Source organism: Zootoca vivipara, chromosome 3 (assembly GCF_965207765.1).
Source record: "Zootoca vivipara chromosome 3, rZooViv2.hap1.1, whole genome shotgun sequence".
NCBI classification, from domain to species: domain Eukaryota; kingdom Metazoa; phylum Chordata; class Lepidosauria; order Squamata; family Lacertidae; genus Zootoca; species Zootoca vivipara.
This window is the reverse complement of record NC_142586.1, coordinates 95,416,209-95,431,894: the sequence shown is the minus strand read 5'-3', so window position 1 is coordinate 95,431,894 and position 15,686 is coordinate 95,416,209. Positions and strand designations below refer to the sequence as shown.

The following is a 15,686-nucleotide window of genomic DNA, read 5'->3' as shown; positions in this document are numbered from 1 at the left end:
TTCTTCACAGTAGGAGCATAGGAAGCTGTGTTACGCTGAGTCAGTCTGTTATTATTATTATTATTATTTATTTGTACCCCGCCCATCTGACTGGGTTTCCCCAGCCACTCTGGGCGGCTTCCAACAAAAAATAAAAATACATTAAGATGTCACACATTAAAAACTTCCCTGAACATATCTCATAGAACCATAGATTTTGTGCTCAGTGTGCAGACTACCAGTGGCTCTCTAGTGACTCCGGGCAGAGAGGTAATCTCCAACCCTACCTAGAGATGTTGGAGATGGATCTCAGGACCTCCTGTGTGCAAAACAGATGCTCTTCCACTGGACTTGTTTCCTTTCCCCTAAATGAGGAAAGGAACCTCCCGCAACCTACAACCCGGCTAATGTAGAAGCTGAGAGCGTGAGCTGTGCTCTCCCATTTAAATCTCATCTCTGAGGTGCCCAGTCCCTGTCAATGTTGAATAGCCTTGAATGACATTTTAAGAAGATAGTGATGTAGAACAGTGTGTGTGTGTGGTTTTTTTAAAGCACCACTTGTGTGTGGAAAGTTAAATGCCATATGTTACGACTTGGGTTTGAGGCAGGAAACGTATAAAAGTATAAACATAGAGCATTTGCTTCCTGTCTCACACGTTTGAACTCTGTGTCCTTTGAACGCAAACTGAAGAAAATGTGCACAGATATATATATACTGTACCCTGCTAATGTCTGAGTGATACTGTAAAACATACAACCTGGGATAATAAATTAGTTTAGACCCATTCAAATATAGGCAAGGATTAAGGACCACAGAAATCAAAGAGGGTTTGCTTCCTTTTCCCCCATGACTGTACATATTGAGCTGTTTGTAGCTCCAAGCCTGATACTCTTGAGATGTAAGGAAAGTATAACGATAGGTTCTCAGGTAGCATCTCTCTCTTCATTCTTGTGTTTGTAGCTCTATGCCCATGGCCTCTGAAGACCTTGCAGGCAACTTACCAAATCTCTACATTCGGCAGAATTCTGCCAGTGCCATTTCCTTAGACTTTGAGCCTAATGCTGACTATCAGTTCGTGGAAATCGTAGAAGAGCGATACAGATGTGCCTATTGCCACCTGGTCCTTCACAATCCTCACCAGACGGGATGTGGGCACAGATTCTGCCAGCGTTGCATAGTCTCTCTGAGGTAAGAAATGGCCCTTCCTTCTCTTATATTCAGATCCAAACCCTCCCTTTCCATCCCTGAAAACTATGTAAATTGTGTTGGTGTGAGGAACTGGGGAACAGGATTCTGCTGGGCAGATGAGGGTGAAATCCTGAGCCTCTCCTAGCCCCTAACAGACCACTTTGGCAGGTGCCCACCTGTCAGTCACCTGACAATACCATAATGTCAGGTGACCCTACTTAAAAGGAAATAATCATGCGCTCCCGATTCTTCCACTGCCGGAAAGCTTGAACTCAAGCTGTGCTGCAAAGGAAGATCCCTGAGCAAAAGCAGTATTTGCAGACACAAACTCAGATCGGCTACACTCAGGAATTCCTAAGTGAATTGGATCCCAGCAGGGTTTACAGAAACCCTGCTGTCAACCAGGATGGGCTCCACCCAGGAGGTCCCAAGTACAAGCAATCCCAGCAAATTCAAAAGGCACCAAATCCTGCCTCTTAAGGAACAGAAAGTAATGAACTTTAAGGCTCCTGATTAATTCTTTACTGCTGCATCTTTACCTGTCCCCGGTCACATTATGTTGGGTGTGGGCTGATGAATGTGGCTTGGGGAAACAGATTTGTGGGCCAAATGAGGACCCCAGCCAAGCCTAATTATTCATGCAACTCCACAAGCAATATGAACAGCACATTACTATAATCCTAAAGTGTGTTACTTTTCCTCTTGCTTTAGTCAACACATTTTCCCGGGGCAACTTTTTAAAAATTCTGGGGACATCTGAGGCCTGAGCAGTGCAATATTAAAACATTCTGAAATCCCATCGACTTCAATGGAGGCCCTTTAAACACATACTTTGCTTCTCAGTAAAATGAATGGGGATTGGATACACTTTTGTCTGGTTCACGTCCATATGTTAGATGCGTTTATTGCAGCTTACCTTAGAAGCTGGTGGATTTTTCTTTCTGGGAAGTCCCTCTTTCCAACACTTTTATAGCAGTGATATTAAAGTGCTGCAGGCTTGGTGTGACTTTGCTGTGGAGAAGAGATTTAGAAAAAATTAAAAATGAAACTTTAACTCTGTCTTGTAAAAGCACCCTTTTGATTCACCTAACTTTCACTTCAGAGTCATACTGGTTTTTTCCTTTCTGAAATGCCCGCACAGTTACTTTCTAGAGTGAAATTGAGACGCTATAATTCTAAAGTGTCACTTAACTGTTCGATCATATGCTTGTCTACTTGGACATAATTCCCATTTGTTTCCGTTAAGATTACTCTCAATGTAACAGGGTATAGGATGGCATCCTAATGCTGTACTACTGTGCACATTTACATGGAAGTAAGAATCTCTGAGCACTAAATAAATATGCATAGAATTGTGTTGTGTGGGTTTTAAGACTTATTGATGAAAAAGTAATAATTGATGTACCATGCCCTGGGATCACTAGTGTGCTGTAGGGCAGGTTTAAATGAAATAAATAAGAAGCAGCCCTTGCTTAATGACTCACTAGTTTCCTTTGTTTATATCTGATACATAACATAGTTTAATACTGGGTGGGAAGCCTTCCATATGTTGTTCTCCTACACTTCCCATCATTCCTGACCATTGCCCATGCTGGCTAGGGTTGTTGAGAATCCAACAACATCAAGAGAACCACAGGCTCCCCACCCCTGTTTAACAGGACTGCTTTGATACTATGCTGATTTTCATTCAGTTTTTCCTCTTTCTGCACAGTTCTTAGCATTTTTATGTGCTCTCAATTTATGTGACGGTTATTACTTAATGCTCAGTTAAATTACTTGTTAGGTTGCGGCTTTGTTAATTTAATTTCCTCTTGCAATTTCCCTTTAGCTCTCTGTTTGGTAACATGACAGTGGGACTCCAATTTAAAGAGGTGCTGCGAGTGTAGCCAACAGACTCTAGAATCATTTAAAATGGGGGAAGAGGACATTTTTGAGAAAAGGGTGTGCTGAAATCAGCACCGGTCTAATATGCAGCAAGATGAGGGATTTTAAAAATAATTCTTTTGTTCAGATAAAACTGGAATTTAATGGGCCAGCCATAATAGGCATATAATTTTGATCCTTTCCCCAGAGCAGCTTTTTCTAAACTAAATATAACCACTGATCTCTTTAGAGAACTGAATGCTGTACCCACCTGTCCTGTGGACAAAGAAATAATAAAGCTACATGAAGTAAGAAAATAATTTCTGTTTACATTCTTTGGAGGGTGCGGGAAGTCAGTCGTTTCAACAGTTTTGTGTGCAGTATTATTTGCATGTACGTGAAGAACCTATTGAAGTTTGGAGCCCAATGAGATTTTCATACCAGAATGTTTAAATAATTTTAATCATCAAAACATGGAGAACAAACTTGGAAATCCAGAACTCTCAGGAATGGCCAGATCTATTTCCCCTCCTACTCCTGTTTTTAGGGAAAGTGAGTTTTACAATTGTGAAGCAAGTTTATGGCTTCCTACCAGCCCTTCCTGTTAAGATTTCACATCATGCTAACACAGTCAAGAGCCTTTGGGCTGATCTTTATGATCCTGATCTGTATTATGGGGTGAGGCATTTCCTCTGAAATAGATACTATCTCAAGCCATTTAGGGTTTGTAGCTCAAAGCCACCACTTTGACCTCATGCCCAGAAAATAAAACTGCAACTACTGCAGGGGCAGAAATATCATCTGTTCATTCATTCAGTTTATTTCCTGCCCTTTATCCATGGTGGCAAACACATCAGTAATAATACATTTTGAAACCGGCTTAAAACGTTCTGGAAACAAGTGATTTTCAGGATTGACAAATGCCTGGGTAAATAGGAACGTTTTAAAAACTTCTCCTAAAAGTCAACAGTCGGGGAGAGAAATGCACCTGAACAGGGAGAGCAATTCTACAAATGGGAAACTGCCACTGAAATGGCCCTGTCATGGGTCAGCAGCATCTGACTTCCAGCGGCACCCCCAAAAAGGCCTCCCCTGCCAATTGGGGGGTCTGAGTAATGGAAGGCTGCTGTCTCTGACCCACCTCCACAATAGGGCAGCTGCAGGTTGGAGAGAATTCAAAGGCAACAAATCTGAATAACAGGGAAGATGGATGGAACTTGAGGTGGGTATTCTGTGTGTTGGGAGGAGGAAAGCTGAGATTCCTTCATCAGAATACTTCCTGTTCAAGGGGTTTATTATATATAATTTATGCTCATCTGATGCCTAATTGCTCTCACTCCTCTAGAACCTTCAAGCATTTGAAACTAGCATTAGCCTCACTCCCCAAATTTTAACACTGGGTACTTGTTTATCGCATGATTTCCTCAGTAGGAAGCCTGGCTTTTCATTAAGTTTTAAAAGATTATAGTGGATTATGGCCCTTCTGCGTGTGCTTTGAAATAAGCTTTTAAACTCTTTTTATTTAGGTTTTCAAAGACAATTGCTGTAAAAGGGAAGTTCTCAATTTGCAAGTGTTTTGCAGGAATTCACCAGCCTGTAATGCGAAAACGTCTCTGGGGCGATATCAGGTTTGCATTCCTCAACTTTTAATATCAGCTGAGCCAAGTTTTGATGTCTTTCTGCCTTCGTGAAGCACTTGCACATATTGCTGAAGCTACTCCCCCCCCCTTTCCCCTTTTTAAATATACTTTTCCCCATTATGAGTATGAGAAGCATCCGCCTGTGTGGGTGGGAACGCACTGCAAAAAGACTTGATATTGCATTGCTCTTAAACTGCTTGTTTTACTCACTGGAACCTCAGGTTTTTTCTCTCTCTCCCTATTAAATAGATCTCCTGTGGTTGTGGAAAAAAGGCAGGCCGTTGGCTTTGACCCTGTCAAATAAATGTGTATTGAGGACATAGGAGGGTGGGGGTGGGGGAGCATGAAGCATCTGTATTCTTCCCTTCCAACCCCTGCAAGTTCAAGGTGAATAGTGCGGCTCCTATGATCTTACTCCTTGATGTTATGCACATGAATTTATAAATGAGGCAGCAGTGAGCAAGAAGATTGGGTGCAAGTAATTTAGCTTGTCCACCCACTGCTTATTTATTTATTACCTTTGTAAGCCACCTCCCCACCCCACCCCCAAGATGCTCAAGGTGGTGTAAATGGTACACACACACACACACACACACACACACACACACACACACACCATTTTATCCATTGTGCATTAAATTTGTGTGTTCTTCTCAAAAGGAAAGAACAGAAAAGAAACTTGTCTTAATTTTGCCAGACGTGCTTTATATTGGCATTTGGGGCATCTAAAAGTGGGGGGGGGGCTTCTTTACAGTAAAGTGTAAAAGCCTAGGAACATGCCTAGGTAGAAACCAATGTGGTTTGAAGGTGAATGCTTTGTAGGCAGAGGTGGAAGGGACCCTGAGAATCATCTAGTCCAACCCCCTGAAATATAGGAATCTCAACATAGAATAATGGATTTAGAATAATACAGTCTATAGAATAATGGAACAATAACCCTCTGGGGCAGATTTGGGGACAGCACAGGGGGAAAAGGAGGAGGAAATTGTTTAGATGAATACATCAGAAGCTGCCTTATATTGAGTCAGGCCATTGGTCCATGTAGCTCAGTATTGTCCACTCTGGCTGGCAGCAGCTCTCCAGGATTTCAGACAGGGGTTCCTCCCACCCCAACCTAGAGATGCCAGGGATTGAACTTGGGACCTTCTGTATACAAGACAGATGCTCTACCCCAGCTTTTCCTGTTGTTGTTGTTTAAATTTATATACCACCCTATACCCGGAGGTCTCAGGGCGGTTCACAGAATAAAATCAAAATATAAAGCCATAATCAAATACATAATCAAAATAAAAAGAACAACCCAATAACCACCACCTCAAAACCCCACATTTTAAAAGAGCATAGTAGAAGGAAACAGGACTCTGAAACCAACAACAGAAGAAGGATTTGTGCATGACAATGGGAAAGGAAAAGGCAGAGGCTTATGGAGGAAGAGTGAGAGAGATGTGACTGTCCCTACAACAAATGCTTTATTGAGAAGCTGTGGCCCACTGCCCATGATTGTGTGCCCAAAGGTGCAACAGAATATAGGCACAATGTTGTGGACTACAGTGGTACCTCTAGTTGCGGACACGATCCATTCTGTGTGCCGTTTGCACCCCCAAAAGTCTGAAACTAGAGCGGCGCTTCTGCGCGAGCGCAGAGTGCAATAGAGCGCTTCTGTGCATGTGCGAAGCGCACAGAACACTTCTGTGTACATACGCGCGGCGAAACCCGGAACTATACACTTCCAGGTTTTCCGCGTTCGCAAGCTGAAAAGATGCAACATAAACCTAACGCAACACGAGGTATGACTGTATGGGGTTTTAAAGAGACATCTGACCTTCCTTGCAGATCCCAAAATGCAGCATGTTTTATGTGCCTCTTGTACATACTACAGTATGGTGATGTTTATGGTGCAGGTAATGTAATGTGGTAGTCTACATGATTCTGCTTTACAGGATCACCTACAGCAGTGTTTGTTCGAAAGCGTGCAGTGCACTAATGAAGGATGTTGTGAAAAAATGATTCGGAAGGATTTGCAAGAACACCTAGGTTTGCAGTGCAGCTATCGGAAGGAACTGTGCCAGTACTGCAAAGAGTGTGTGACTTCAATTGATTTAAAGGTAAGATGTTAGTAAAAAAAAATGTCTCCAAAACACTGTGGAAAACCCTAAATGTGACTCCTCCCTCTCCCTATATATGAGCAATCTCAGAAATATATATATATTGCTCTCCCTCTTGTTTCTGTCGCAGTTTTGAAGAGCTTAAAGTATGATGATAACATGTATCTCTGTTTCTCTGTTAAATCTGTGTCAGGTGTAGCATTGCAAGTCCCAGGCCACTGTGGTGTGTTGAGTGCAGGCCAATAAGCTGAGACTGAATTGTCTGTGCATATTTCTAGACATGGGCCATTTACTTTTTATTCCACTGTAGAAGAGTGAGATGAGAAGCAAGAAATAAATAAATAAAAGTCAGGGAGGGACGTAATGACAATAGGTCTGTAATATGCAGCAGGTTAGAAATGCCTACCTTATATATGAAAACCACAATCGACTGGAGCATTGTGCATTCCTCCCCACCCCCCACCCCCCGGAGTGATGGAAAGTGCGCTGGAGTGCTTGAAAAAGCACTATTGTTCGTTTCAGTTGCACTTGCCCTGTCGATTCCTAGTCGATGGTCACCACGATGGCTTCTGCCTTTTGGTTTTGAGCCAACCTCTTTAGTTTCTCTTGAATAACAGATTTCCCAATGTGTTTTCAGACTCACGAGAGAACAGATTGTCCTGATTATCCTTTGATTTGTCCCCATGGCTGCCCACAGATAATTCTGACAAAAGAGGTACAATGTTTATTTTTGTTTCATAGCAATATAACAGTGTTGTTGAGAGAAGAGCAAAATAGCCCCTAGTTGTTGCTAGCCTCTGCATATGGCGGTACGAGTTGCCACCCTTCTTCGTGTTAGTAATTATGTGACATTGTGCTCTTACATTATGCATGGATGGCAAAGTAGCATCCGTGGACCGCTTTGTTATTGTCATTGTCCATGACTAGATTTGGTGACAATGCAGAGAATGTAATCTAGTTCCTTTTTGTACTTCTTTTGGAGGAAATAAAGCTCATAATGCACAAACCTCCTTCACCTATAATTAATCTGTGATTTCAAACTTGTTAATATTTGCAGGTAGACGAGCATGCCGTAATATGTCCAGAGGTGAAAATTGATTGTCCTTATAAAAAGTATGGCTGTTCTACAAAGGTATTGTAATGCAGTCATCCATGGTCCTACAGTGGATGCTAATTCTCCAAAGCACAAAAGCTAACCAATGTCTCTTTCTGCTCCATCCTCCTTTTTTTTTGTTCCTCTGGTTTAATTTTTTCAGAGTATCCCTGCTGAGATTTTCTCCTTGTTGGGTTTTTCTTTTGTTTTTGTTTTTTTGCTTTAGCATGATTTTAAATCTGTTTAGCTTATAATGTGTCAGGTTAGCTTTGTTCTCACTACATGTTTACATTCTCATTTTAGATTAAAAGAGGAAAACTTTCAGAACATGAGAATATGTACTTGAGAGAACATATGCTTCAAATCTTAGATAAGAACTCAAAGCTGGAAGACCAGGTATAGTACAATATTCATGGCATTTCCTCCCAAACCCTTCAGCTTCTAAGTGGAAACGAGCGACAATTCTAAAAATTCAAAGTTGTTAGAAAGAGGCTAAACTTCCCTTAGTTCCACAAGTGTCTTACACATGTAATTGTGCAATTTGCTGATTTTGGAGAAATTACAACTGCTTGTGAGATCTTTATTTGAGACAATTGTCCACACACACAGTAGCTAGTGGGGGGGGGACCACACACCCACACCACTTTTACATACCCTCATTACAGATTCACAGTAGCACTTTGCAGAAGGGAGTATGCAAATTAGGAAGAAGGTAATTTGCCTCAAGTACTTTTTCATGTCACAAACTAGAAGGAAGGATGAAGTTTGGTCGAAAGTGTACAGGTAAAGGGACCCCTGACCATTAGGTCCAGTCGTGACCGACTCTGGGGTTGCAGCTCTCATCTTGCGTTATTGGCCGAGGGAGCTGGCGTACAGCTTCCAGGTCATGTGGCCAGCATGACAAAGCCGCTTCTGGAAAACCAGAGCAGCACACGGAAACGCTGTTTACCTTCCCACTGTAGCAGTACCTACAGGTATTTATCTACGGTACTTGCACTTTGACGTGCTTTCGAACTGCTAGGTTGGCAGGAGCTGGGACCGAGCAACAGGAGCTCACCCCGTCGCAGGGATTTGAACTGCCAACCTTCTGATCGGCAAGCCCTAGACTCTGTGGTTTAACCCACAGCACCACCTGCGTCCCTCATACATCCCTGCGTCAAAAGTATAGATGTAGACAAAAGTCTGGAGCCCTGGGCAAAAAAATTGTTGCTAATTCAGAATCTGTAGCTTGCCAGTTACCTTTAAATATTATTATTACATGTAAAAAGTACCCTTCTCCCCCTTTGAAGGCCCCTTCCCTTTGCATTTCCATATAATTGCAGTATTGTTATTACGTTAAGGTCTGGTTACAGTGAAAGTTTTGTGTGAAGAAAGGGCAAGTAGTAACACTAATCTTCCATATATCTGCTTCAGTTGTATTTCTGCAGTGCTTTTGGCACCCTTATTGTTCTCTTAAGGGTGTTTACGTGGTAGGGGCCATTTGGTACCTTCCAACATTTATAATGTGTAGTGATCCTTTATTTGAATAAGATGAACTTTAGAAAGTCGGTTTCAAACAGGAAAGCATGATTCAGTTCCTCATACCATGGAAAAACTGTGTGTGTGTGTGTGTGTGTGTGTGTGTGTGTGTGTGTGTGTGTTGTACAGAAAGTCACTTTGAGGTTAGGTGTCACTTTTCTTATGAAAGAAAAACCTTCTGAATCTAGCAGCATGGTACTCATTGATGCATATTTAAACCACACCCTAGAAACAATGAGTTTTAATTGTTGGCTACCACCTTTTCTATTGCTATTGATGTGTATAGCATGCATCAGTGGGGTGGGGTGGGGAATTGCACACTGTAAACTTTCCAGCGTGTCCTTGTTGGCATCCGTCTGCCTTGGGAGACAATGGAGGAGTGCGCCTTTGTGGGTGAAGTCAAACTGTGGGAGAGTTACAGTGCCTGCTGTGGCTGTAGAAACCGATGCAGGACAGACATGTTTTATTGCAGCTGAGGCAAAATCAATCTGTCATAGTCCTAGGCAGTGGACAAAAACAGAGAGATTGTTAAGCCTCTGGTGGGCTACCATACTTAGTTGTTGGGTCTGTGTGGATCACAAGTTAAAAACTGAACCAGTCGAAAGTGATTGTGGGAATTATCCTTGGGCTATTGCTTAGCTTGTCCATCTCTTAACTTCTGAGCAAACCCTCTGGGTTGTATTCAGTGTTAGCTCTGTTCTGAGTCAGACATGACTAACATGGGTCTACTTTGAGCATTAACTGGATATAACCCTTGTTTCATAATTCAGTTTTTTATCAGTTTTTTAAAAATAAAATGTTAACTTTACACCTTCGCATTTCATTTTGTAGATCTCTGACCTTTATAACAATCTTGAACACAAAGAGAGAAAAATACAGCAGCTAGCAGACACAGTTAAGAAGTGTGAGAGAGATTTCAGGCAGTTTACACAGCTGTACGGTAAAAATAGCAATTTACTGGCAAGCACTCAGGTAATCCCACCCTCCTTCCTAACAGAGTTACTGCTTCAAAGAAAACACAACAGTATCTATGTGGAGATACTGCCTGTGCTGAATCACAAGTGATTCACAAGTGATTCAGCTTAAAATGTGAGGTTTTCTGGCTCTGCTTAGCCTGGGCATCATTTCCATTTTGTTTTCATAGTTGATTCGCATGCTGAAAGCAAAAAATGGATCCCCCCCCACTGTGCTTTCAGATTGCACATGTGTGGTGATTGTGGCCGGAATGCATTGGGTGAAACCCACATAACCGGGATACAAAATTGAAATTTTCATGCTCTTGATAAAAACGATTATTTATGCAGCTCCATAAGTGAGCATAAACATTAGAGACTCATGGCACCTTAAGGACTTAACAAATGTTATTATATCATAAGTTTTGCGATCTATAGTCCACCCAATGAAATGTTTTCTTGATTAGCATATATTCATTCTTGTGGGGAGGGGACTGCAAACGGTGAAGTCAGAAAGAAATGAAATGCATAAAAGTACAGTTTGGGATATGTAACTTGAGAATTCCATAAACCAACAAAATAACAAACAAGTGTAAATCTCCAAGAACCTCCCAATCTAAATTTTAGCAATGGGGGTGGAAGAAGGGCACTAGTAACAACCATTTTGTTAAAGCTATACCTAAAGCTATACCTACTAAAGCAGAAGGGTTAAAACCATCACAACAGTTGATGCAGTGAGGAAGGAAGGAAATATCCTGAAACCGTTGGCAAAGATCCTTGCTACAGACATAGCATCAACCATGAAATGTGGGAGTAAACAAAGAGGACCAGGGGATAGAAAACTATTTGTGCAAGACAAAGCCATTGGACTTTTTTGCCTTGCACAATTGAGATCATGACGACAGGCGATTTATGATCCTAACTGAAAAGAAACCTTTGGGAAAACTCCAAGGAGGAGTTTGATATCATGCAGTCAGTGATAGAAGGCTTTAATAAACAATTTATAATACTAGTTTGTCATCTTCAGTTTTATTGTAAAATTGCATGTCTTCTCCCTTCTCTCTCATCCCTATATCACTGAAGACTTTGGCAATTCACATTGATAAATCTGCCTGCCTGGAAACACAAGTGAGACAGCTGGTGCAGATGGCAAATCAGCAGCAGAGTAAATTCAGCCTGAGACCACTTCTGGAGACCATTGATAATATAAAGCAAAAGGTTGCTTTCCTGGAGTCATACGAGCAGCGTTTAGGTACCTTGGGGATTCTTCTCTTCCTAAAGTGTTTTGGTGTTATGGGGGTGGTAATCTAGTTATCATTTGCTTAGGCTAGTTTACTTAAGATCTAAAATTTAAAAATGCCATTGAGGGGAGTTGAGGCTTTTACAAGTTCATTCGTGTATTTTTCTCAGCAAACCACATGGCTACCTAGTGGCACGCTGGTCTCCTGCTTTCCACTATGTGCTCTCCTTTGGAACTAACGAGAGCTAATACTTGAATTATTATTTTGCAAGGGGTTGTACTCTTCCTCTTTTGAGTTTTTTTTACAATAGTTTTTGATGACAGAGTTTAGAATCCAAATCCACGTATCCTACTGAACACAGACAGACCACTGACTTCAGCGTTGCCCCAATCTGCAGAAAAAGTAGGTTTCGTCACAAGGAATGGAGCTATTATTGCCAGACGCTGAACAGTTGCTCTAGATAGTTAGATGTTGCCTAATACAAACTCTGTAAGTCTCTGTATGTAACCCTCTCTTATCTCCCCACATTTCTTTCTCTTAGTTGTTCTGGAAGACTTGTCCAACCAACATGATGTCCACCTCGGTATCCACAGGGTACAACTTAACAAAAACGAAGAACGGTTTAAACTTCTAGAAGGGACAAGTTACAATGGGAAACTGATCTGGAAAATTGTGGACTACAAGATGAAGAAAAAAGAGGCTATGGAAGGCCACTGTCCCTCTGTAGTCAGCCAGCCTTTTTACACCAGCCGCTGTGGCTACAGGTTGTCTGCCAGAGCATACCTGAATGGGGATGGTTCAGGAAAGGGCACTCATGTTTCCTTGTACTTTGTAGTGATGAGAGGGGAGTTTGATTCGTTGTTACCATGGCCTTTCAAGCAAAAGGTCACACTTATGCTTCTGGACCAAAGTGGGAAGAAACATCACATAACAGAAACCTTTAAAGCAGACCCTCACAGCAGCAGCTTCAAGAGACCTGAAGGAGAGATGAATGTTGCCTCCGGGTGTCCTCGGTTTGTTGCACATACTGTGCTCGAAAATGCAAAGAATACATACATCAGAGATGATACACTTTTCCTGAAAGTAGTGGTGGATTTAACTGACCTTGAGGAATTATGAGAGAACGTGGAAGAGAACTGTTAACAGTGATGGCTTGGTGATTTAACTGGATTGCTTTCAGACAACAGGAAAAAGCTGCTATTCACTCTGCTGACCTATTTTTATATATTTTTTTGATAGTTTTGGCTACTTTTTTGGTACTTTTTCAACTTGCATTAAGAAAACTGGTCAGGTCTTTAATGAGGTGAATTTGAAGCATATAACAAAACTTGGTATTTGAGAGGTTTTTTATGTCTGAAAAGCTCTTAACTGGGTCACTATGTATCTCAGGAGACATATTATCAGCAGAATATTCCAAAACTCAAATGCAGGTCCATCCGTTCTGCTCACTTTGTTACAAGCATTGCTAGAGGTGCTATTCACTAGGGAATGTTTGGGGCATTTCACAAGTTTGCAGCAAACGAAAGAATTCTAATGTTAACTTGGGCTAAAGGTTAGATTGACACACTTCCCATCTACCCCACTGACAGCCTGATCCTATGTTTTTTGAATTCAGTGGGTTTTGTTCTCATGTATAGAGAGGACTTACTTGAGAGTATTTCTTTCATATATACCAGGCACGTCCAACAGGTAGATCACTGAACATCTGTGGTAGATCACTGGGACCCCCCATGAAGCTCAACAAGTTTGGCTCCCCCCAAAAAAGCTCAACATTTTTGCCCTGGACCCCTAAAACACGTAGCTTTCCCCTCCCTAAAAAATAGTTCAACAATTTCAACCTGAACTCCCCAAAAATGGGCCTTCCTCCTTCCTTAAAAAAAAAAAGCTCATCAACTTTGACCTGAACCCCCCAAAAGGGGGTAGATCACTGCCAGTTTTTAACTCTGTGAGTAAATCGCTGTCTCTTGGAAGTTGGCCGCCCCTGATATATATATACACACACGTGATTATGTACTGTAGAATAGGCTCTATTTCATAAAATGCTTGACTGGCATCTTTTGAAAGCAAATCTAGGAAGATCCCTAGATCCTGATTTTAAAGCACTTCAGTTAGTTGAAAGTTTTGCAAGTAGCAGTCCTGTGGCACTTCTAGGGTGAGTTCGCATGTGCACGCAACACAATCTGATCACCCACAGTTTGATAGCTCCTGTAATGCCCGTTGTGATAGTTGAATAGAAAGAACCAGTACTTTTTTTCTTTTAAAAATGTTTAGGGGTACTCTCATTTTGACTCAATAAAATCACTATTTTATAGTTCAGATCGGGGGAAATAAATATAGTAAATGGACAAAAGTACGAAGATTCACAAAATGTTTAGGGGTATGTGTCCCCCCAGGAAAAAGCACTGGAAAGAACATAGTTGAGCATCCATAGTTCCACATGAACTTTTCATGGGACAAATCTCTCCCGCCACCCACTTTATTAATCTGCTTACTTCAGATATCAGAATGAATGGGGGGATTGAACAGTTGCCTTTAATTTATTTATTTTAATTGCATGGAATTTGGGTTCTCCGCATAGATGGATTATAGCAAATAACACAGAAAAGCACTTTACAAAAGCTATCCCATTATTTCTACGTAAATATGAATGTGATGTTTTCCTGCAAAGGAGAGTCTTGATAGTGCCATAAACATAGAGATTGATATATTGAAACTAAAAGTCCATGGTAGGTTTTTTTGGGGTGAAATCAAGAATTATGAGCACTGGGCTTATTTTTTATAAGGCTTCCATACATAGGTGTGTGGCTGAAATCAGAGATACTTTGAAGTTGCCACAAGAACGTTGCTTTAATTCTTTCTTCTCCCTTCTTTCTAGTTGATGTAATTTGCCATACTAGGGTGTTGTGAGGATTTACTGCATTGATGTTGTAGTTTTTGAGCATGAAAGGGTGGTGCTTTAATAAATATAGCATGAGGGGGTTTGATGTTGAGTGTGTAGGTGTATTTTCAAAACAACTTGGAAAGCATGTTCACTTTTGTCTAAGCTGAATTGCCATCTTACAAGCACTGAATTATTTTTACTCTTTTTTATGACAGGTTGAAATGCAAGTAAGGCTGTGAGTTTTTTCAGGGATGTGAGATCTAGCCCTGAGGCATTACCAAGCACTTTGCAATACTCTTTCCCCATCCTCTCAGAATGTGTTGCCTCTTGGCTCACTGCTTTTAATAGCATTGTCTACTATTCTTGTTTCCTTACTAAGATGGGGCTTGAAACCACAACTGGAATAGCAGGGTGACAAAGGAAGCATTGTGGCATATACCTAGTGGGTTCCAAGTTCTGAAAGATGGAATTCTCTAGGTTGGGATTTGCAGCCATATCACTGCCTTGTGTGTTAATTTTTTTGTAAAGTTGACCACATTATTTATTAAAGAGGCTGTAAAGCTAAAATTGCTTTCTTTTCTTTTTTTAGGGAAAAGCAGTTTTCTAATTCTTTTACTAATGAGAATTTGTAAGTCCTTCCCTTTTTTAATACAGGAGGGAATTTGCTTTAAATATTCCATTTTAATACCTGGGCCCCATAAAGTTTACATTTCTGTGCCAATTTGTTGATATGTTCTTAGATATGTTTGATGTATTTATTGCTGTAGTTTTTAACCTTTTATTATGAGTGGTTCACATTTTTCAATAAATATTAAAAAGCCAATGGTTCTTAAATGACTCTCCTGAATGAAGTATTGCTGAATTCTTGAGCTCTCAAACAGCTTCTAAAACAATGCCTCCTTACTGTCGCCTTAATTTTAGTAGACACAGTAGAACACACAAAACCTGGGGTTGGGGGAAGAGGTTAGGTATACATAATCCTCCAACCCCAAGAAGGAAAAGTAGTCTAATTTATTAAATTCAGGAGGTTATTATTAGAAAGGTAGTAAAATGTAGTAAAACTGTCTTGTACTGCAAAAATTTCCAAGGGCAACTTTATCGAAGGAATGTAATTTACGTAATTCCTGAGTTGGTACAATCAGGAAGACCTCCTTGCCTCACTCCCATATAAGGCAAATGCAGGTATAGGACTCTTGCCTTACAGTAACAATGGCACTGGCAAAA

At 41.0% G+C, this 15,686-nt stretch overlaps 1 protein-coding gene across 9 annotated transcripts in view; it reads left to right on the top strand.

Moving 5' to 3' along the window:
* TRAF5 (TNF receptor associated factor 5) overlaps positions 1-15,285 on the top strand; it is a 30,414-nt gene extending 15,129 nt beyond the window's left edge. For 6 of the 9 annotated variants that reach the window (XM_035111272.3, XM_035111269.3, XM_088666717.1 and 3 more), the window contains 10 exons: positions 941-1,168; positions 3,282-3,339; positions 4,558-4,659; positions 6,612-6,776; positions 7,414-7,491; positions 7,834-7,908; positions 8,173-8,265; positions 10,219-10,359; positions 11,424-11,592; positions 12,123-15,285. In XM_035111272.3, the coding sequence (XP_034967163.3) occupies positions 945-1,168; positions 3,282-3,339; positions 4,558-4,659; positions 6,612-6,776; positions 7,414-7,491; positions 7,834-7,908; positions 8,173-8,265; positions 10,219-10,359; positions 11,424-11,592; positions 12,123-12,700 (1,683 nt within the window). In that variant the 5' untranslated portion in view covers positions 941-944 and the 3' untranslated portion in view covers positions 12,701-15,285. The remainder of the gene's footprint in view (positions 1-940; positions 1,169-3,281; positions 3,340-4,557; positions 4,660-6,611; positions 6,777-7,413; positions 7,492-7,833; positions 7,909-8,172; positions 8,266-10,218; positions 10,360-11,423; positions 11,593-12,122) is intronic. The other 3 variants (XM_088666721.1, XM_088666720.1, XM_088666719.1) reach the window with 1 other exon arrangement.
* The last annotated feature ends 401 nt before the right edge of the window (positions 15,286-15,686 follow it).